At 46.9% G+C, this 24,280-nt stretch overlaps 1 protein-coding gene across 1 annotated transcript in view; it reads right to left on the reverse strand.

Moving 5' to 3' along the window:
* Positions 1 to 23,861, reverse strand: part of gucy1a1 (guanylate cyclase 1 soluble subunit alpha 1) — a 145,060-nt gene extending 121,199 nt beyond the window's left edge. Inside the window, 1 exon segment of the mRNA XM_085963737.1 lies at positions 23,024 to 23,861. Coding sequence (XP_085819863.1) covers positions 23,024 to 23,755 — 732 coding nt within the window. The 5' untranslated portion in view covers positions 23,756 to 23,861.
* Positions 23,862 to 24,280: the final 419 nt, after the last annotated feature.

Here is a 24,280-nt window from a genome sequence, read left to right on the forward strand (position 1 = left end):
ATCGAGCACTGGGAGTTGGGGTGACAGGAATGGCTTGGTCATTGCAGGAATGGTTTGTGGTGTTGTTGAGGGGGGAAGTTAGTATTTCATCTGGGAGCCATATAGTGCACTGGGGCAAGTTAAGTAAATCTGGCCATTATGAGGCCATCCCAGGCCAGCCAGGCAGCAATGTGTGCCGCTGCTGGTGCCTTCTCCACCTCAGGTTCGTCCTCCTCTCCTCCTCGTCTTCCACCTGTTCCTCCTTCGCCTCCTCCTCCTCTGAAGAGACTGTGCGCTCATTGCCTTGCTCCTCCTGCAGCTCCAATCCTTGCTACTGTGCTATGTTGTGCAGCGCGGAGCATACGACGATGATTCTGGAGATCCTGGGTGGTGTGTACTGAAGGGCGCCTCCAGATCTGTCAAGGCACCTAAAGAGCATCTTCAGCATGCCATTTGTCTGCTCTATGACACATCTGGTGGACATGTGGCTCTCATTATAATGCTCCTCGTCCTCATTACTTAGTGTCCTCAAAGGTGTCATCAGCCACATCTTCAGTGGATAGCCCCTGTCTCCAAGGAGCCAACCGGTAAGTCTGGTTGGAGGTGCGAAGAGCTGAGGGAGAGTTTACGGGCGCAGCACAAAAGGGTCATGACAGCTCCCAGGGAATCTGGCACACACATGCATGATGATCTTATTATGATTGCAGACGAGCTGCACATTGAGGGAGTGGAAGCCCTTCCGGTTCACGAACACTCCTGGGTGATGTGGGGGTGCCCTGATGGCCACATGTGTGCAGTCGATGACACCCTGCACCAGTGGGAAGCCAGCCAGAGCCGCAAAACCAAGCCGCTCGCTCAGTAACACTGGCTTCATCTATGGCAAAGTTCACATAATGAGCTGCCTTGTTAACGATGGCATCAGTGACCTGGGTGATGCATCTGTGGGTGGCCGACTGCGAGATCCTGCAAATGTCTGCTGCAAATCCCTGGAAGGAGGCTGAGGCGAAGAATTTGAGGGCGGTGGTGACTTTGACAGCCACTGGTAAGGCATGTCCACCAGGTCCTCTGGGCAGCAGGTCTTGGTCCATCACGTTACAAATATCTGCAATGACCTGGCGTGATAACCTGAGCCACCTGAAGCACTGCTGCTCAGTCACGCTGAGGAAGCTCATCCTCTGCCTGTATACTCTGTGCTGGAGGTATCGCCTCCGGCGCGGAGCAGCCCTGTGCTGACCCCCTCTCTTCTGTGGAGCATCAAGACATTGAGGAGAAGGCTTTGGTTGTGGTCGCTGCTGCTGCTTTATTTTTATTTGTTCCTGGGATGTGGGCATCGCTTGCAAGGTAAGCATTTATTGCCCATCCCTAATTGACCTTGAGAAGGTGGTGGTGAGCCGCCTTCTTCAACTGCTGCAGTCCCTGTGATGAAGGTACTTCTATAGTGCTGTTAGGGAGAGAGTTATAGGATTTTGACCTAGTAACGATGAAGGAACAGTGATATATTTAGAAGTCAGGATGGTGTGTGACTTGGAGGGGAACTTGGAGGTGATGGAGTTCCCATGTGCCTGCTGCCATTGTCCTTCTAGATGGTAGAGGTCGCGGGTTTGGGAGGAGCTGTCAAAGAATACTAGGTGAGTTGCTGCAGTGCATCTTGTAGATGGTACACACTGCAGCCACGGGACGCCAGTGGTGGAGGGAGTGAATGTTTAAGGTGGTGGATGGAGTGCCAATCAAGCGGGCTGCTTTGTCCTGGATGGTGTCAAGTTTCTTCAGTGTTGTTGGAGCTGAACTCATCCAGCCAAGTGGAAAGTATTCCATCAAACTCCTGACTTGTGCCTTGTAGATGTTGGAAAGGCTTTGGGGAGTCAGGAGGTGAGACACTCACTGCAGAATACCCAGCCTCTGACCTGCTCTTGTAGCACAGTATTTATGTGGCTGGTCCAGTTAAGTTTCTGGTCAATGGTGACCACCAGGATGTTGATGGTGGGGGTTTCGGTGATGGTAGTTCTGTTGAATGTCAAGGGGCGGTGGTTAGAAGCTCGCTTGTTGGAGATAGTCATTGCCAGGCACTTGTGTTTTGCGAATGTTACTTGCCACTTATCAGCCCAAACCTGAATGTTGTCCAGGTCTTGCTGCACGTGGGCATGGATTGCTTCATTATTTGAGGAGTTGATAATTTAACTGAACACTGTGCAATCATCAGCGAACATTCCCACTTCTGACCTTATGATGGAGGGAAGGTCATTGATGAGGCAGCTGAAGATGGTTGGGCCGAGGACACTGCCCTGAGGAACTCCTGCAGCAATGTCCTGGGGCTGAGATGATTGGCTTCCAACAACCACAATCATCTTCCTTTGTGCTAGGTATGACTCCAGCCAGTGCAGCCTTTTCCCCCTGATTCCCATTGACTCCAATTTTACCAGGGATCCTTGATGCCACACTCAGTCAAATGCTGCCTTGATGTCAAGGGCAGTCACTCTCATCTCACCTCTGGAATTCAGCTCTTTTGTTCAGCTGTTTGGACCAAGGCTGTAATGAGGTTGGGAGCCAAGTGGTCCTGGCGGAACCCAAATTGAGCATCAGTGCACAGTGGTGAGTAAGTGCCACTTGATAGCACTGTTGATGACACCTTCCATCACTTCGGTCTACATTAATGATTTGGATGTGAATGTAAAAGGTATGATCAGTAAGTTCGCAGATGACACGAAAATTGGTGGGGTGGTAAATAGCGAGGCGGGAAGCCTCAGGCTACAGGACGATATAGATGGGTTGGTCAGATGGCCGGAACAGTGGCAAATGGAATTTAACCCTGAAAAGTGTGAGGTGATGCATTTTGGACGGGCTAACAAGGCAAGGGAATACTCAATGAATGGTAAGACCCTAGGAAAGCCAGAGGATCAGAGGGACCTTGGTGTGCATGGACATAGATCCCTGAAGGCAGCAGAACAGGTGGATAAGGTGGTTAAAAAGGCATATGGGATACTTGCCTTCATTAGCCGAGGCATAGAATATAAGAGCAGGGAGGTTATGATGGAGCTGTACAAAACGCTGGTAAGGCCACAGCTGGAGTACTGTGTGCAGTTCTGGTCGCCACACTATAGGAAGGATGTGATTGCTTTGGAGAGGGTGCAGAGGAGATTTACCAGGATGTTACCTGGGCTGGAGCACTTCAGCTATGAAGAAAGACTGGACAGGCTGGGGTTGTTTTCCTTGGAGCAGAGAAGGCTGAGGGGGGACCTGATTGAGGTATACAAAATTATGAGGGGCATAGATAGGGTGGATAGAAAGGAACTTTTCCCCTAAGTAGAGGGGTCAATAACAAGGGGGCATAGATTCAAGGTAAGGGGCAGGAGGTTTAAAAGGGATTTGAGGAAAAACTTTTTCACCCAGAGGGTGGTTGGAATCTGGAACTCACTGCCTGAAAGGGTGGTAGAGGGATTAGATTAGACAGGGCTTGATGGCCGGCGTGGATGCGATGGGCCGAAGGGCCTCTTTCTGTGCTGTATAACTCTATGACTTTGCTAATGATTGAGAGTAGACTAATGGGGCGGTAATTGGCTGGGTTGGATTTGTCCTGCTTTTTGTGAACATGACATACCTGGGCAGTTTTCCACATTGTCGGATAGATGCCAGTGTTGCAGCTGTACTGGAACAGCTTGGCTAGAGGCGCAGCTAATTCTGGAGCACAAGACTTCAGCACGATAGCCTGGATGTTGTCGGAGCCCATAACCTTTGCTCTATCCAGTACGCTCAGCCATTTCTTGATATCATGTGGAGTGAATCAAATTGGCTGAAGACTGGCTTCTGTGATGGTGCGGAGCTCAGGAGGAGGCTGAGATGGATCATCCACTCGGCACTTCTGGCTGAGTATGGTTGCAAACGCTGCACTCATGTGCTGGGCTCCGCCATCATTGAGGATGGGGAAGTTCATGGAATCTCCTGTTCCTGTTAGTTGTTTAATTGTCCACCACCATTCGCATCTGAGTGTTGCAGGAGTGCAGCGCTTTGATCTGATCCGTTGTTTGTGGAATCGATTAGCTCTGTCTATAGCATGCTGCTTCCGTTGTTTAGCGTGCATGTACTCCTGAGTTGCAGCTTCCCCAGGTTGGCACCTCATTTTTAGGTACGCCTGGTGCTGCTCCTGGCATGCTCTTCTACACTCCTCCTTCAACCAGAGTTGGTCCCCTGGCTTGATGATAATGGTAGAGTGAGGGCTATGCCAGGCCATGAGGTTACAGATTGTGCTGGAATACAGTTCTGCTGCTGCTGATGGCTCACAGTGCCTCAAGGATGCCCAGTTTTGAGCTGCTAGATCTGTTTTGAATCTATCCCATTTAGCACGCTGTTAGTGCCACGCAACATGTTGGAGGGTGTCCTCAGTGTGAGGACGGGACTTCGTCTCCACAAGGACTGTGTGGTTGTCACTGCTACCAATACTGTCATGGACAGATGCATCTGTGACAGGTAGAGTGGTGAGGATGAGGTTGTTACGTCCGTGTATAAGAAGATACAGACTGCGGAGAATGGTACAATAGGTGTTTACTCAACGTGGCTCAGACTGGAACTGATCTGTACAGATTACTACTCAGCATTATATACAGGTGTGGTCACCGCCGGTACTACAGTATACATGAGCTGTAAAAAGTAGTTCCCCCCTTAAAGGTACATACATTACAATTCCTCCCCTTTTAGATTAACAGTACCATAACACTCATTTAGCAATTAAATATCAAACTAATTACAATTAACACTTTTAACATGCAACATTAGCTGAAAATAGTCTATTTATAAATTTAGTCTTTGGGGAGGCTTCCTGATCCTTTCTGGATAGTGCCTTTCCCGAGTGTCTTGCTCTTGGTGCGGAGGCGATTCTGGCCCCCTATCGTCGGTTGGTTCATCAGCTTCCGATGCTACTGTTTCTGGGGTAGATGCTACCTGTACGTCGGGTTCATCACCAGGTATGTATGGGCGAGGCATGGGGTTGACTTGTTCCTGTGACTCTAGGATCTGGTCAGCATGGCGTCTCACGATGCACTCCCCAACGTCCACTGTGTACATTAATGGGCCCTGCCGTGTGCATATCGTTCCTGGCTGCCATTTTTCTGTTCGGTAGTCGCGGGCCAAGACTGGTTGCCCTACATTGAAGCTCCTTGTTGGCTTCTCATGGATGTGCTGGAATTGCTTACTCTCAACATCTCTTCGTACGTTTGGTCTGAGCAAATCCATGCGAGATCTTAACCTTCGGTTGAAGAACATCATGGCTGGGGCCTGGTTGGTGACTGCATGTGTCGCATTCCGGTAGGCGAACAGGAAATTGTCCACCTTGTGCTGCAGCGGAATGTTGTCATTGTACATAGCCTTTATTGCCTTCTTAAAGGTTTGTACGAACCTCTCAGCCAATCCATTTGTGGCTGGATGATACGGGGCGGATGTGTAATGCCTTACCCCATTCTTTTTCAAGAACCTCCGGAACTCTTCGGACACAAACTGTGGTCCGTTGCCGGAGCAAATCTGTTCTGGCAAGCCATTCCTGGCTAAAATGGTCCGTAGGACTGCAATAGTTTTCTCCGTGGTGGTGGAGGACATTTTGATGACCTCAGGCCATTTCGAGTGCGCATCCACGGTTATTAAAAACATTGAGTCCATGAATGGACCAGCAAAATCAATATTCACCCGTTGCCATGGAGATGAGGGCCACTCCCATGGGTGTAGAGGGGCCTGTGGTGGTGCATTTTGGACTTTCTGGCATCCTGAGCAGCTTTTGGTCAGGTGCTCGATTTGTTTATCGATTCCCGGCCACCACACATAAGCCCTGGCTAGGCTTTTCATTTTTACCCCTCCCAGATGACCCTCATGAAGCTCATTGTGCACTCTATCCCTTAACTTGGGTGGAATTACCACTCGGGATCCACACATCAAGGTCCCCCGGCACACTGACAGCTCTTCTCTACTTGTCGAGAATGCTGGCACCAGTGAGTCACCATGTGTTGGCCATCCCTTCACCGTCAAATCATATACCTGAGACAGTGTCGGGTCATTTCGGGTTTCCTTTTCGATACAACCGTACAACCGTTAGTTACCGGTAGGTATTCAACTATAGTCGAATGGAATATTTCGACAGGATCCACTGCTGGTGCTTCCTCCGCAGTAGGCAGTGGCAGGCATGATAGCCCATCAGCATTTCCATGCTGTTTCGTGCCCTTATATTCAATCTCATAGTGGTGTGCCCCTAGAAAAAGTGACCATCTTTGTAGTCGTTGCGCAGTCATCACCGGAACGCCCTTCTTCAGATTAAAAATGGAGACAAGAGGCTGGTGATCAGTCAGCAAGGTGAATTTCTGCCTGTGCAGATAGTGATTGAACTTTTTCACCCCCCACACTAGGCTGAGGGCCTCGCTGTCAATCTGGGTGTAGTTACGCTCGGCTGAGGTTAGTGATCGTGACGCAAAGACTATTGACCTCTCTGAGCCGTCCGAGAATTTGTGCGACAGCACCGCTCCAATGCCGTAGGGTGACGCATCACATGCCAACCGAATTGGTAATGCTGGGTTGTAATGGGCCAATACCTCTTTCGATGTGATTAGTGTTTTGCTCTTCTGGAAAGCTCGTCTACATTCGTCACTCCACTTCCATGGCACCCCAGTTTGCAGTAGAGTGTTCAGTGGGTGTAGTATTGTAGACAAATTTGGCAAGAACTTATGGTAGTCGTTTACCAGCCCGAGGAATGACCTCAGTTGTGACACATTTTCCGGTGCTGGAGCCTTGACTACTGCCTCAATCGTCTCTGGGGACTTATGTAACCCCTCTTTATCGATAACGTGGCCACAATACCAGATTTGTTTTCTAAAAAACTCGCATTTGGGGCGGTTAGCTCGGAGCCCATATTCCTGCAATCTAGTGAGCACCTGCTCCAGGTTGGCAAGGTGATCACTGTCATTTTTGCCCGTGACCAGGATGTCGTCCAAATAACACCGGGTCCCTGGGATCCCTTGCAGGACTTGTTCCATTGCCCTCTGCCAAATAGCTGATGCTACCCCGAATACCAGCCGGTTGTATTGGTAGAGACCTTTATGGTTGTTGATTGTGAGGTATTTTTTTGATGCTTCTTCTACCTCCATTTGCAGATACGCCTGGGCCAGATCAATCTTAGTGAAGCATTTCCCTCCAGATAGCGAGGCGAAAATATCTTCAATCCGTGGAAGTGGATATTGTACGGTGTGAAGGACCGGGTTCACTGTTACCTTAAAGTCCCCACAGATGCGAACCTTCTTTGGTACCCCAGGCGTGCTGCTCAACGACTTTTTCATCACAGGGACGATAGGTGTAGTCCACTCGCTCCAGTCTACCTTGGACAGTACACCTGAACGTTCCAGACTCTCCAGCTCTGCTTCGACGGCTGGGCGGATCGCATAAATTTTGGGCTTGCGTTTTCTTCAATTTTAATCATCGCTGTCATGTCTTTTAGTGTTCCGAGTCCTTGCTGGAACACTTCTTTCGCATCAGTTAGGATCTTTGACAGTCGCCCAGGTGTGACGTCGTCATCCTTTTTGTCAGCCACAGTCAGTGCCTGTATGGAATGCCAATCCAGTATGTATTTTCCGGATCCATTCACGTCCCACTGATGGTGGTCCTCCATCTTGCAATACATACAGGTCTAGTTTTGGTGTTTCCTTACCGTTATATATAACGGTCACCCTTATTTTTCTTTTGGGGTAGACTTTTTGCCCCGTGTACGTCTTCAAAATAATTTTTGTGTCTCTCAAGGGTATGTGTGAGAATAGCCGCTCGTAGTCCCGTCGGTTTATGGCTGTTAGGGCTGATCCTGTGTCCAATTCCATCTTTACCTGGACTCCTGCTATCTTGAGAGTGACCCAAATGGTTCGGTGATCCTCCGTTGTGATCACATTATGTAGTTTCAGACAACTCAGTTCCCTGCTTTCGGAGTCGTTATCACTCTTTTGTTCATCTGAACTATTCTCCGTCATCTTATGTACCTCTGGTACTTTCCTTTGGTAGGTTTCTTATTGCTGGTTTTCTTTCCCGACCTGCAGACTCGTGCTATATGTCTTACTTTTCCACACTGTCTGCACACTTTGTCTTTGAACCAGCAATCATTCTGGTCATGTGTTGTTCTGCCGCAGCGATAGCACTTCTCTGTTCCATATGACATTTCGTTTGTGCCATATTCTTGCGGTCTCTGTTGTATCTCTGCAGCGCCCCGTGCTGCTGCTTCATATGATACCGCAATGCTGAAAGCCTTTTCCAGCGTAAGGTCCTTTTCAGATAAAAGTCGTTTCTGGGTTCCTTCACTTTGAAGCCCACACACAAACTTGTCCCTTAAGGCATCTGCCAGTCCCGCTCCAAACTGGCAGTGTTTCGATAGTTTGCACAGTTCTGTTAAATAATCAGCATTGCTTTCATCCTTATGCTGGTTCCGTTTGTGAAACTTGATTCTTTCTGCTATCAGCAGCGGTGTGGGGTTTAAATGTTCCTCTAGTATCGTTACTATGTCTTCAAAACTCTTTTCCATTGGCTTCGTTGGGGTTACTAGATTTTGTAATAAATCATACGTCTTTGCAGCCATTAAATTTAACAATACCAACGCTTTTTTGTCATCTGACACCCCATTTGCCTTGCAGTACACCTCTATTCGTTCGACATATGTAGTCCAATCTTCGACTTCATTGTAAATGCAGTGATACTGCCACTCTTCGGCATTTTGGGTGTGGTTTAAAATGGCGTCTCCCAATGGCTTAAAATGGCGTCTCCCGCGCTTTCCTTCCTCCCCCGCTGCTGCCAACGCTGCTCCCGGCGGTTCTCGTGGCAATGGCGGCGCCCTGTAGGTTTCTGCGCGTCTCTCTCTCCCTCTCTCCGACGCTGCTCGGCCCCTGAACACTGGCTGTGCCCTGTGCGCTCTGCCCTCTCTCTCTCTCCCCCGTCGACGCTGCTCGGCCCTTTGCTGTGCCGCTCGGTCGGGCTCTAGCCCGCCGCTGTCCGGGAAGGGTCTGCGCACTACCTGTTGCCAGCCCGTTTCTCTGGACCACCTCGACTGGAAAGCCAAGCCTGGCTCTCGACAGCCTCCCCCGCAATTCTCGAGTCTCTGCTGGATGACTGGGCAGTTGCCCGTGGTCGATGCCCGAGTCTCTGGCCTTGACCTCCAATCCACTGATCTCCAGGATCGAATCCCCGGGAGGTGATGCAGAGTTGCAGGTAGGTTCGAACCTGCCTCGTCGCCAATGTTACATCCATGTATAAGAAGACACAGATTGCGGAGAACGGTACAATAGGTGTTTACTCAACGTGGCTCAGACTGCAACTGATCTGTACAGATTACTACTCAGCGTTATATACAGGTGTGGTCACTGCCGGTACTACAGTATATATGAGCTGTAAAAAGTAGTTCCCCCCTTTAAGGTACATACATTACAGAGGTCAAATAGGTCTTACCCTCTTGTTGGTTCTCTCAGGCCCAGACTGGCAGCTATATACTTCAGGACTTGGCCAACTCGGTCAGTAGTGGTGCTACCGAGCCACTCTTGGTGATGGACATTGAAATTACCCATGCAGAGTACATTATGTGCCCTTGCTACCCTCAGTGCTTCTTCCAAGTGGTGGTCAACATGGAGAAGTACTGATTCATCAGCTGCGGATGGGCCGTAGGTGATAATCAGCAGGAGGTTTCCTTGCCCATGCTTGACCTGGAGCCATGAACTTCATGGGGTCGCGAGTCAATGTTGAGGACTCCCAGGGCCACTTCCTCCTGACTGTATACCACTGTGCCACCTCCTCTGGTGGGTCTGTCCTGCTGGTGGGACAGAACATACCCAGGGATGGTGATGGAGGAGTCAGGGAAGTTGGCTGAAAGATATGATTCTGTGAGTATGACTTTGTCAGGCTGTTGCCCAATTTTGGCAGAAGTCTCCGGATGTTAGTGAGGAGGACTTTGCAGGGTCGACTGGGCGTGCCATTGCCTTGTCCGAAGCCGGTGCCGAGGTCGATGCCGGGTGGTCCGTCCAGTTTTATTCTTAATATTGTTTTGCGTAGCGGTTTGGTACAACTGAGTGGCTCGGCCATTTCAGAGGGCAGTTAAGAGTCAACCACATTGCTGTGGGTCTGGAGTCATTTATTGGCCAGACCAGGTAAGGACAGCAGATTTCCTTCCCTAAAGGACATTAGTGTACCAGATGGGTTTTTAAGACAATCCATTAGTTTCATGGTCATCATTTTAGATTTATGTAATTAACTGAATTTAAATTCCCCAACTTCCGATTTGAACTCATGTCTCCGGATCATTAGGCCAGGCCTCTGGATTACTAGTCCAGTAACTTAACCACTATGCAACCTACCCACTGGTATTGGGGCTGGTGCTGCTGGTGTTTTTGGTGCTAGGGCTCACCATGGTCCGATTCTGAGGTCCAAGGTGAGACAGCATAAGCGGCACCCATGCTGATCTAATAGATGGCAGGTAAAGTGGAGATCAGTGGGCCAATCCCTCAATGCTCTGACTTCTGATAATGACTAGCAATGTGGTGAGAGTGGCTTCTGAGGTTGCAGAAATGACCTGACAGCTAAATCTCTGCACAAAATGAAGTCAGCAAGAGCTTTTCCATTGGGCAAGGACGCAGGTGTAATGTGGGAGCATTTATGTGTTTTTTACAGCTGTCAGTTAATGCTCTTGCACAATGGCCACTTCACAGGCGAGGTTGCCAAGGTGTGTGAATCCCGTACTCAACAAGTTAAAGCCAAAACCTGATGTTAAAAAGCTTCTTAAGGGTCTCTCAACAAGCAGTTAAGTATTTCAATGAGGTCACCCGCTTCTCCCGAGCAGGTCCGTGGCATGCTGGGAAAGGCACCCGAGTTAAATGCGGAAGTCGGCAAGATGATGATGGGTTGCCGAATCACTGGCAATTTCCATGCTTTTTACTGGTGACCCGCCTCCAAACCCACATGCTCAGCACTGGGAAAATTCCAGCCAACAATTCTTTCTGATAATTTCTCATCACAGCACAGGAGCTTAACAACCTGATACCAAAAGGCTAGGATACACAACGCACAGCTAAACGGAGGAGCATAATCTGATGACCTATATTGGGATCTAAATAGATATCAATTGGGAACCCCAGCACACAATGAAGAGCATGGAGTACTATTAAATCCTCATCTTGATTCGTGAAAAAAGTTGTTCTCTGACTGGCAAATCTGGGCCTTTACCTCATGATCCCTCAGGACTGCCTTCCTGGCTTTCCAAAGTGACTATGAACTTCTTAAATAGTTTAAAAAAAATTAATTTTGGCAAACAGCCAATTGTCGTGTTGACTCTTTCCAGACACTAACAATGTGGAAAGTCATGAGAAATGTCCTCCAATCATGCATATACAGAGCACTACTTTACTTGGCCGGAGCAATTTATCTGTCCTTGAAAATTCTACATATCTTTATAACAGATTCCACCTCATAAAACATGGTCCACAAGTCATAACTTTTAATATATCTTTATCATTAGTAGTTTTAGGGGTGGAAATGTACACAATTGCAGTTTATTCACCAATGTGCTGTCCAACAAGGCAGAGATTACATTGAGAGTTGGAATGCTGCCAGTTTCACTGGCGATCTTGTTCCCATGTTCAGAATTTATTTGGCCTGTTTGAGTGAAGCTACGCAGCGGTGTGGGGTGGGGGGGGGGATGGAGAGGGGTGCAGGGAGCGTGAGGAAGGAAGTTGTGGAAGGAAAAGTAGCAGAGAGGACCAGGATGAGAGAAAATAACAAATAAAATAAGGAGACAGGAAATGAGAACAGAAAAGGATTGAAATGGAAAAGACAATAAAAATGATGAGACAGATAAAAGAGCAATAAAGTTAAAGAAGTGTTAGCAGAAAGTACCATATGTAATGATCAATAACATGTCATTCTATAGTGGACACTAGGTGGAGCCGTAGAGCTGTGTAGAGCTGTATATAAGACTACACTACCCAGCTGTATATATATTAAGACTACATTCCCCATGAGGCCCTAGGCTACCCACAAGGCAGCAGACAAGATGGAAGCCTCTACAGATACTGTACCTAGTCCACATGTACTCAATAAAAGTGTCTAGCAAAAGCTAGCTGTGTTCATAATAAGAATGTCTATTTATTAATGAACATAAGATGGTACCAGGGTGGTGAAAATCTGCTGAAAATTGTGAAAAGCGACATGGAGAATTTGAAGCTGCCAGAGCGTTTGAAACTCACAGGAAATATCGACTACAATTGGCAGACTCTTAAACAACAATTCGAAATCTACATTGCAGCCATCAGATTCGGTACGAAGCCAGACGCAAGGAAGATAGCGTTGCTGCTTACGGTTGCAGGCCCACAGGCGATAGAGGTATTTAATACATTTGTATTTAATCCAGTGGAGAACAGAGAAAAATTAGAAGATGTGCTAAAAAATTTGATGCACATTGCTCTCCCAAAAAGAATGAGACCTATGAAAGATACATCTTCTGTTCTCGGACACAGCAGCAAAATGAGACTTTTGATAGCTTTATAACTGACCTGAAACTGAAAACACAGACATGTAATTTCTCTGAGCTCAAAGCATCCATGATTCGTGACCAGATTGTGTTTGGTATTCATGATAAAAAAGTCAGGGAATGTCTGTTGAGAGAAACCGAATTAAATTTGGAAAATGCGGTGAAAATATGCCAAGCCAGCGAGCTAGCTCGAAAGCACGCGAAGACTTTCAGTGAAATCAATAATGATGCGATTGTAATGAGTGATAATGCTGCTGTCGGTGCTGTGTCCTATAAGGGGAAGAAACATGGGCAGAACAGAAATGAAAAGCAATCGGAGGATGAAATTTTTAATTGTAAACGCTGTGGTTACAAACACCAGTTAAGACAATGCCCAGCATTTGGAAAAATGTGCACAAAGTGCAATGGAAAGAATCACTTTGCCAAACAATGCTTTTCAAAAGTACAAACTAAGAAAGGGCAACAAGTTAATGTAATTGAGGACACTGATTTAAGTGAGACATTTTTTGTAGGAATGGTGTCATGTGACAATATCAAAAAGGATACAGAAAATGTGCAGCCCTCAGAAATGGACAATGCTGAACATAAAGTTAATGCAGTAAAAGAGGACAAATGGATGATCCCACTGCAGGTAAATGGAGCATTAGTTACCTTGAAACTAGACACTGGGGCAAAAGCAAACTTAATCAGTATGAGTGACATTAACAATATGAAAGAAAAGCCCAAAATACAGAAAAAGTCAGTACTACTGAAGGACTATAATGGACAGAAAATAGATAGCTTAGGTGTATGCAGACTTAAAGTGACAGTCAAAGACAAAGTGCATCATCTCATGTTTTCTGTTGTGGCTGAAAGGCTTGATTCACTACTGGGTGACAAAGCTTGTGAGGACTTAGAACTGGTCAAAAGAGTCTACCATATAAACTGTGCCATAAGCAGGCCAGATGACTCGCTGGATTCTGTAGTGAATAATTTCCAGGATGTGTTCAAAGGATTTGGAGTTCTACCATTCACTTACAAGATCCAGCTAAAGCAGGATGCTCAGCCAGTGGTACATGCTCCACGAAGAGTTCCAGCACCCCTGTGTGACCGGCTCAAGAATGAACTGGACAGAATGACCACACTAAGAGTCATTAGGAAAGTCGAAGAGCCAACAGATTGGGTTAACTCCATGGTATGTGTAAAGAAAAAGAACAATGATCTAAGAATATGCATGGATCCAAAGGACTTAAATGCAAACATAAAACGTGAACACTACCAGATTCCCAAGCAAGAAGAAATCACCAGTGAAATGTCAGGTGCCAGATACTTTACAAAGCTCGATGCCTCACAAGGATTTTGGCAACTAAAACTGGATGAAGAGAGCACCAAATACTGTTCCTTCAACACACCATTTGGCAGGCATTGTTTCCTCAGAATGCCTTTCGGGATAATATCTGCATCTGAAATCTTTCATAGGGTGATGGAACACATAATTGAAGGTCTGGAAGGAGTTCAGGTCTATGTTGATGACATCATCATCTGGGGCTCCACACTGAAAGAACACAATGAGAGACTGACTAAAGTGCTACAGAGCATACGCCGGAATGGACTGAAGCTCAACAAAGCCAAGTGTCAGTTTGGCGTCCAGGAAGTCACTTTCCAAGGAGATAATCTATCTGGTAAAGGAATAGAGCCAGATATGGAAAAAGTAAAAGCCATACTCAAAATGCCCCGACCCACTGACAAAAAAGGAGTGCTACGCATCATGGGGATGATAAACTTCATTGGAAAGTTCATTCCTAACTTGTCAGCCAAGGCAGCCTGTCTGCAAGAGCTGCTACATAAAACAAATGAGTTCGCATGGACAGAAAGACATGAACAAGAGTGGATAAACCTCAAAACAGTGCTGACAACCACACCTGTACTCACCTTCTTTGACCCAACAAAAAGAATCAAAGTTTCAATGGATGCATCAAAAGATGGCCTAGGTGCGGTCTTGCTACAAGCAGAGGGTGAATATTGGAAGCCTGTTGCCTATGCCTCCAGGTCTATGACTGATACTGAGTGTCGATACGCCCAGATTGAAAAGGAATGTCTAGGCTTGGTAGTTGGACTAGAAAAGTTTCATGGCTACATATATGGACTTCCCACCTTCACAGTTGAGACAGACCACAGCCCTCTGGTTGCCATCATAAAAAAAAACCTGAATGAGATGTCTCCAAGAATTCAATGACTCATGATGAAGCTGCAAAGATATGACTTTGAACTGATCTACACACCAGGCAAATACATAGTGTTAGCAGATGCACTATCCCGAGCAGCCACAATGAGTCATGTGAGCTCTACTGAAGAAGACCTGGATGTTCATGTGATTATGGTCACTGCTGCGCTGCCCGTGTCAGACACAAAATCAAAGCAAATAGCAGAAGAAACAGTAAAAGATACAGTATTACAAACAGTAATAGAGAACACTCATCATGGTTGGCAGAAAGGTTCCTGTCCAAAATATTTTCACATAAGGTCAGAATTGAGTGTCGCAAGTGGACTATTACTAAAACAGAACAAAATAGTCATTCCACAGGCTCTACTTCAAGACATGCTCAAAAGGATTCATGAGGGACACCTCGGAATTGAAAAATGCAAAAGGAGAGCAAGAGACACTGTTTATTGGCCTGGCATAAATAAGGACATTGAGAACATGATAGGCAAATGTGAGACATGTCAGAAACACCAAAACAAACAAGCAAAGGAACCAATGATAGTAGCTGACATACCAACAGCAGCATGGCAAAAGGTTGGTATGGACCTTTTTCATTTAAATGGTAAAGACTATCTAATAGTGATTGACTACTATTCTAACTATCCTGAGATGGCGCTGCTCTCAAGCACCACAGCAAGCAGTGTCATAATGCATGTGAAATCCATCTTCGCCAGACATGGAATTCCCAGGATTGCCGTTAGCAACAATGGTCCGTGCTTCAACTGTATGGAGTGGCAACAGTTTGCAGCACATTATGACTTTCAGCACATCACATCCAGTCCTTTGTATGCTCAGTCAAATGGTAAGGCAGAGAAAGGTGTTCAAGTTCTCAAGCAGCTACTGAAGAAAGCGACAGAAAGCAAGTCTGATCCTTATCTCGCCCTGCTGAGCTACCGAGCCTCACCTTTAGACTGTGGTTCTTCACCTGCTGAACTACTAATGGGTCGCAAGTTGCGCACCATGCTACCCTGCTGTGCAAAAGAACAGCAAAGTGAGGAACTGAGACAGAGACTTCAACTGTTAAAGCTGAAACAGAAATCATACTATGACAAGTCATCCAAAACTCTAAAACCATTGACAAGGGATGATGTTTTCAGGATTGAGGATCCAGATGCATGGAACAGAAAAGCTACAGTTCTTGAGGAAGTAGGACCAAGGTCATACACTGTTAGAACAGAGGAAGGACAGATTCTCAGGAGGAACTGCCGTTCCCTCCTAAAAACACAAGAGACTATTCAAGACCAGATTGATGACAATGCCGCAACTGCATCTTGTCATTCACCGCCAGAACAATCTCATGAAGACACATCAGACTTACCCATGTTGAAAAGATCCGCATGTGAAGTAAAAGAGCCTGATAGACTTAATCTTTGAGTACAATGTAAAGCTTTGAAAATGTGTTGACTGTTTTGAAAATGTTTATGTTTATAGAGCACTAACAAAAGTGTTACTGATATTATCATTATTGTTTTCTTGAAATTTGATTGATATTGTTAAACCTCAAAGAAAGGGGGATGTAATGATCAATAACATGTCATTCTATAGTGGACACTAGGTGGAGCCGTAGAGCTGTGTAGAGCTGTATATAAGACTACACTACCCAGCTGTATATATATTAAGACTACATTACCCATGAGGCACTAGGCTACCCACAAGGCAGCAGTCAAGATGGAAGCCTCTACAGATACTGGCCTAGAAATTCAGTTGCCTTAGCGCCGCTTTTGAGGCGCTAGAGGGACTAGCGCCAGAGTTATGGCCAGTTTAAAAATTCCCTGGGGCCCTAAATCGGCGTTGCACCGGTAGCGCTGCGCCGGCACCGATGACGTCATCGGTGTGCGCAGCGTCCTGGTTGCCATGCCGACGGGCCCTAGCGCCGAAATTCAGTTGCGGCCGCCTCGCCCGTGGCAGCCGCAACTAAGACTCTGGCAACAGAGTCTTGCATGAGTTTGCGCCGGCGCATTAAAGGCCCCGTGGCGGCCGGCCTCTTTCCCGCCGGCCGCCTGCCCGCAGCTCCCTCCCCGGACTTCTCCCCCCCACCCCCCGGAACAGATGCAAGCCCGGCACTTGTCCGAGGTGCCGGGCTCATTTTTAGACAGATTTGCGCGGGCCGCGGCCGGGTGCAGGCAGCTCCTCCTTAACGGAAGGAGGAGGCCTGCACTTCCCGAGCCTGCCGCACCGCATCGGGTGCCGCAGCGCCGGAATTGCGGTGCGAAACGGCAGTTAGCGCCGATTTACCGCCGCAAAGACCCTTCAGTAGCGCCGGCAGCCGTTTGGGCGCGGCCCTGCTGAATTTTTGGCGCGCGCAGGGGGACTTAGCGCCGGCACTAACTTCCGGCGCTAAAGCCCTGGCTAAGCCAAAACCCAATTTCTAGGCCACTGTACCTAGTCCACATATGCTCAATAAAAGTGTCTAGCAAAAGCTAACTGTGTTCATAATAAGAATGTATATTTATTAATGTACATAAGACCATAGAGGGGAAGAAAATGAAAGACAGGAAAATTAAACCTCCACCAGTGAGGAAGAGGTTACAGGACATAACAGAAGCATTCACCACAGCAATTAAACACTGTGCATATTGTCTACACTGTTCGAGTTGCAAGGAAGATTATTTCTGGTCACTATGCATTACAAATCTTTTCAAGATTTCCTCTGTTTAGTATTCCCAAAGAAAAAACAATTTGTTATCGATACAAAACATTGGAAAATCTTCATAAATGCATTTACAACATTATCTACACATAGCAACCAGAGGAATTTTTATCTCATGATGTTTATATGAAGGGTTCACGACCAATGCTAAGAAGCTGTAGCTAAAGCTAACAGGGTATTGAGTTGTACGAAGAACCATTCAGTACAAATCAAAGGACACCATTCTGTCATTGTACAGCTAGTTGGTTAGACTGCATCTGGAGCACTGCACCCAGTTTTGGTTCCCTATCATGGTGGGTGATACAGTAGCCTTGGAAAAAGTTCAGAGGGGAGCTAAGAGAAGGATTCCTAGTTTAAAGACCCTTAGTTACTCAGGTAGGCTTAAAGAGCTGGGTCTATTTACTCTAGAGCAGCGTAGACTTAGAGGTGACTTGATACAGTGTTATAAAATAATGAAAGGGATGGATTGTGCCTGTTGATAGATTAATCCAGTTTGATAGATTGGGGAGGACCAGAGGACACGTGTTTAAACTAGGCAACGGTAGGAGTAGACTGCATGTTAGGCAATTCTTTGTTTTCCAGAGAGTAGTCAGCCTCTGGAATGCATTGCTGGCTGGTGTGGTGACTCTCTGCATGCCTTCAAGAAGGAGCTGCAATAGTTCTTGACTGGGGCAGAGATTGCATCATGTCGAAGGTAAGTAGATTAATAGATAACGAAGACATGATCTTCTGGACTGGCTTCCATCGCCTGAGGCCGTTGGAGAGGTATTTTCCAGAGTTTTTTCCCCCTTATTGGCACTGAGTATTTTGCCTCTCCCGGATTACATGGCTCCAGGGGCAGAGGGGCAGGGAGGAGGAAGTGCCTAGTCATGATGCTCCAGCCATCCTGAGTGTGGAGGAGGCTTGATGGACCAGCTGGTCTTTTCTTACTCATCATTTTCATATGTATGTATGAAACGTGCCAAAGTATTTTACAGAAGAGGGTAGATTTTCTGAGTCCTTGGCCAGTGTGAAGTACCTGGCCCACCACAAATGCAGATCAGAAAACTGCTGACAGATGGCCCACAGTTACCTGATCTGCCCTTGCCTGCCTTGTAACTCAGAAATTGAGGATAAGGACTCGTAAAATCTATTATAAATTTTCCAACTATGAAATGCGATGAGATGGAAGGGTGGGGGGGGCGGGGAGGTAGAATGTTCACAGCGTCAAACTTGTACAATGAATTTTGCTTTTTAGCCAAACATTAAGGGCTGAATTTTCCGTAATAGTGGCGGGCATGATTAGTGGTGGGTCGGGTGGGAAAGTTGTTTTTTTTGACAGTGGGTCAGGAACCTGCTGTCATCTCGCTCCCACGCGCCTTTCCCATAGGCGCATCTGTCATCGTGGAGCCAACCCGACCTGCAGCGGTGGGGGACCCAATTGAAATCATTATGAGGTACTTTACAGGCACTTAAGAGCCTTTTTGCCCCTGCTTTTTAAATTTCCCTGCATGGCCACGGGATTCACACAGCTCGGGAACTCCGTCTGTCAACCTGAGGCATGAGTTCTGTGGCCATTGCTCCAACTGATTAATTGACAGAATGAAAAACAAACCAAAATAAAAACATGTTGATTACATCAGCTAACAGATTGATGGAGATTCTGTTCAACTTGAAAAGCTACTGGTAAATGTTAATTCAGAAATTCCTGAAGTGATGTAAGTGCTACCCTGGATGATGAGGGAAATACATTTGTCACAGGCCATTCTCGGCTGTTGCCTTCCAACTCAACAGTAATTGCAGTGAATTGATCTGCACTATAAAAAATGACATATAGGCCTAGAAATTCACTGGCCTTAGCGCTGCTTTTGAGGCGCTAGAGGGCCTAGCGCCGAAGTTATGGCCAGTTTAGAAATTGACAGGGGCCCTAAGTCGGCGTTAGGCCGGTAGCGCTGCGCCGGCACCGATGACGTCATCGGTGTGCGCAGCGTCCCGGTTGCCATGGTAACCCGCCCGAACTCGGAAATTGAGTTGCGGCCGCCTCGCCCGTGGCAGCCGCAAGCAACGTTCTGGCAGAGGTGCCTTACAGAACTTTGCGCCGGCGCATTAAAGGCCCCGCGGCGGCCGGCCGCTTTCCCGCCGGCCGCCTGGCCGCAGCTCCCTCCCCGGACTTCCCCCCCCCCCACCGGAACAGAAGCAAGCCCAGCACTTGTCCGAGGTGCCGGGCTCATTTTTAAAAAGATTATCGCGGGCCGCGGCCGGGTGCAGGCAGCTCCTCCTTAACGGAAGGAGGAGGCCTGCACTTCCCGAGCCTGCCGCACCGCAGCGGGCGCCGCAGCGCCGGAATAGCGCCGCAATGCGGCGCGTGGCGCCAGTTTTGAGGCGCTGAGACCCCTCAGTAGCGCCGGCAGCCGTTTGGGCGCGGCGCTACTGAATTTTTGGCGCGCGCAGGGGGACTTAGCGCCGGCACTAACTTCCGGCGCTAAAGCCCTCGCTGCGCCAAAACCGAATTTCTAGGCCAGTCTATTTAAATAAATGTTTGTGTTGTTTCTGGTCAGGTTTTTCTCACAGTATACTGTGATTGCCCAGTTATACATAAATCAAGCCATCAACTGTAACAATTTCATTCTCATTACTCATTCCACTGGTTCAATATACTTTCAGTCCCCGAATATGGCTAATTTAATTTTTCAGTCTGAGACTTTAGGGTGAATTTCTGCAGAGGTTCTCTCACTTGTCCATTGTTAACTTCAATGGAAGAGCTGTAGAAATCCCAGAAACACATTGTAAGCACCACTTACACTGTTCATCAGGGAACCAGCAGCTCTTCCACTGAACTTGCATAAGATTATAAAATCTACCCCTTTACAATTACATGCAAGATCTGCTTAATTTTATGTATTACCTGTACACACACATCTTTTATTTGTACCAGTTACTGATACAAAAGTCTATGGGGAAAAAATTCATTGGCATCCCCTTTGGGGCGCTAACTTCGCCAGTTAGTGCCCCGAAAAAGTTAGTGCCCCTGCGCCATAAATTGAGTGGTAGCACCCCAAGCAGGAGGCGGGGCACTACTGGAAGCGCTCCCCCTCCTTCCTGGGGCACTACCATTCAATATCGCGACGCTATGTGCAACAGCGCCATGGTATTACAGGCCTCCCTTCCCTGATTAAAGGGGAGGGGCTAAGCGCAGCACACACCGGGGCCCTGCTGGACCACCGGAGAGCAGGGTGCCTGGAAAACAGCCTGGCACTCAAGAGAAGTGCCGAGCTGACTGATTATGGCCAGCACTGAGCATGGGGGCAGGTGCTTTCAGGCAGCCCAAAAAAATGGCCACCCAGCACCTGCCCTTTAATTTGCGCTGTCGCAGCCGCAAAAGTGCCACCCTGACCCTGTCAGACATAATGTGCGGCGGTAGGTCAGGGGCACAACTGAAGTTTGCAGCTGGGGCATGAGCAGGGCGCTGTGCATGGTGATGACATCATTGCCGGAGGCGCAGCGCCGCGGGGCGCCACTGGCTACATCCACTGCTAACCTTCCGCTGAATTTCGCGGGAGGCATTAGCAGCACTGCGCCCAGACATTAGGGGCTTTGTGTCCCCGGGGTCCTAACAGGAGGCGTAAAGCAACCCAATTTTTCCTCCTATAGATTTGTGACTAAAGCACCAATAACTTCCCAATTAATGTTATTTTTAAATTATGATCTTGATCATATTTGTAGATGGCGTCATGTTACTTAATAATATTATTCAAATATTTCTGTCACTCATATATAACTTTTATTACAATATTGTACAGTAAAGATTCAACACCCACTATGTTAGATTAAACTTAAAATTTAACGTGATCTTTAATGATCCCGGCTTAAAATGCGTCATGAATGAAGTCACCACCCAGTGCGGTGCCGAGGGAACGCTGCACTGGTGCTGTCTTTCGGACGAGACGTTGGACAGAGGCCCCGTCTGCCCTCTCAAGTGGATAATCAGTTTGGGTGATGTTGATTGAGGGATAAATATTGGCCAGGACACCGGGGAGAACTCACTGCCTGAAAGGGTGGTAGAGGCAGGAACCCTCACAGCATTCAAGAAGCATTTAGATGAGTACTTGAAACGCCATAACATACAAGGCTACGGACCAAGTGCTGGAAAATGGGATTAGAATAGACAGGGCTTGATGGCCGGCGCGGACACGATGGGCCGAAGGGCCTCTTTCTGTGCTGTATAACTCTATCTAACTCCCCCCCTCTCCATCTAATTGAGCCGGGTAACGCGCTGGGCAGACTTAATAGGCCTCATTAAGGTAAGTTCATTTTCAACAGTGGGATGGAGTCAGCAGCGGAGTCGAGACTCACCATGGGCACCAGCCGCACTGGACCCGCCAAGGTAAGGAAAATCCCGGCCTAAGTGTTAATGCCCTCATCAGAGATCTGACTTGGTGGCATTATTGAACTCAGTAATATGAGGGGCCAAATTACAGTATTAATACATTTAGGCATGGTTTTACCCCGGGTTTCTCCAGCGGGAAATCAGAAGAACCCTTGAAGAAAAAGCGTAAGTGGCTAAAAACAGCCATTTGTGTCATTTTTATGGGGGCTTTGCCAATCTCTCACCAAAGTTACAGCAGGAGATTAGAAGAACTTTGATGGAAATTCAGAGTTTTACTTAACAGAATAAATTATTCTGCAGGTTCTATGTTAATGCAACACAAAGCATGACATAATGGCAGTTGTAGGTCACTGAACTCAGTGGGAATCCAATCTTGATCAGATCAAGCACATACAGCTTCAACTGGTGTGACTTTTGAGACCCTTACTCCTCTTGACTTCATAAAAAAGATAAAACTTTCATTTTATAGCCTCAATCATATCCTCAGGATGTCCAAAAGCATTTTACAGCCAATTAATTACTTTTTGAAATGTATTCACTGTCCTTATGTAGGCAAACATGGTAGCCAAATTGCACACAGCAAGATCCCACAAACAGAAAATAGATCAATGTTTTTGTGGTGTTGGTTGAAGAATAAATGCTGGCCAAAACAAAGCACCATGAGAAATCCCTGCTCTTCTTTGAATTGTTCCATAGAGTATTTTACATTCAACTAAACAAACAAATGTGGTGTTGCTTTAATATCTCATCCAAAAGATGGCACCTCTGATGGCAGCTCCCCCTTAGTACTAATCTAGTGTTAGCCTAGATTATGTGCTCAAGTTGTGAAATGAGGCTTGAGCTCCATTAGTTTTAACTGTGGCCCTAGAAAAGCTCCATGTCTAATAGTTTAGACTAGCTCCCTGGAAATTACATCTGAAAAATTATGAACATTCTATTAAAATGTCTGTTAAGTTTACATGACTGTCTTGATGGATGTTTATTATATCAACTCCTGGGTTCTGCACATGTTGGGCAGTTACAGGATCACTTTCAGCCAACTTCAATTGGAGGGATGTGGGCAAACAGATTAACTCCACTCTGAACTGCTCCAACCTGAATACTTGTGGACATATTTCAAGATGATAGTTGATAGAGGAAAAACAACCTTTGAGAAAAGGACATCTATGCAGCTCAACCCAAACAGAGATCACTATTGCAAATATGTGGAACATGCTCAACTATGAGACAGAAAAAGACTCTTATATAACAGTTTGAGTTAATGAACAGTCTCACCTTTTGTTGCCCCTCCGTGGTGTGGTCTTGTTTTATTCTTATAATAAATTGTGTATTTAACATGGACAGTACTCCACCAAAGGAGCTACTGGTAGGAGGGGTAACAATCTGAAAATGCTCATCAAAGGTGGGTCTTTTTTGACAGTCTCTTTTGTTCAGGAGTCTTCTAAGACCATCTCCAATTTGCAGCAGTGACATTCCTTGATCAATAAAGAAATGAAATGGGAAGGTTTTGCAGAATATGGGCACAGGGACAATGGCTGTTGATGAAGAAATGTTCAGTGGCATATGGAAATCAGGTTTTTCCTTGCTTTGAGTAATGAAGCACAAGAGATAAGGACTGTTCTGAAAGACTTGGTCCTCTGAGCAGCTCTCCACCAACTCAACTCCCACCTCAATTTCATACAACATTTGGGCAGCTGCCTTGATCAGACCAGGAAGTATAAAGCCAGTGATTTCATTTGGGAAGAAGCAATAAACTTTCAAAGTCCCAGCATTTTGATCAAGGCAAAGAATGGACGATTCCTGGATACAGTCTTCTTGCCCATTCCGTTCCTGAGCAGATTGACCATGTTTCAAGAGAGCATTAAAACTGTTTAAGAAGTCTTTAAGTGTTGCACTAACCAACCTTAGGATCTGCTCATCTTCCTCAAAACAGATTTTGAAGAGTTCCTCCCCAAGCGAGTCACTAAGCAGCTCCTTTTTAATTCCTGTGGTTAAGACCGAGTACATTACTATTATTTTGAAGGTTAACTGCGTGAAGTTCAGCCAAGCAAAATTGGAAATTGGAAATCATTACCTAAGTTGCTAGGGTATGCAGTGAGGATTTGTGCAAAATCTTCGGCATTCTCCTTTTCCAAACACCGGCCACATAGATCTTCAGAATAGGGAGAGGCTATACTGCACAGGAAATAATGGATAGGTAGTGAGATTGGGGTGAAGTATAGCTCTGATTTGATCATAAAACATTAAAATTTGAGTGTCGACATAAAGCTAGGCCTAGAAATTGGGTTTTGGCTTAGCCAGGGCTTTAGCGCCGGAAGTTAGTGCCGGCGCTAAGTCCCCCTGCGCGCGCCAAAAATTCAGCAGGGCCGCGCCCAAACGGCTGCTGGCGCTACTGAAGGGTCTTTGCGGCGGTAAATCGGCGCTAACTGCCGTTTCGCGCCGCAATTCCGGCGCTGCGGCACCCGATGCGGTGCGGCAGGCTCGGGAAGTGCAGGCCTCCTCCTTCCGTTAAGGAGGAGCTGCCTGCACCCG

Source organism: Somniosus microcephalus, chromosome 2 (genome assembly GCF_052327205.1).
Source record: "Somniosus microcephalus isolate GS21.2 chromosome 2, FLI_Smic_1.0, whole genome shotgun sequence".
NCBI lineage: Eukaryota > Metazoa > Chordata > Chondrichthyes > Squaliformes > Somniosidae > Somniosus > Somniosus microcephalus.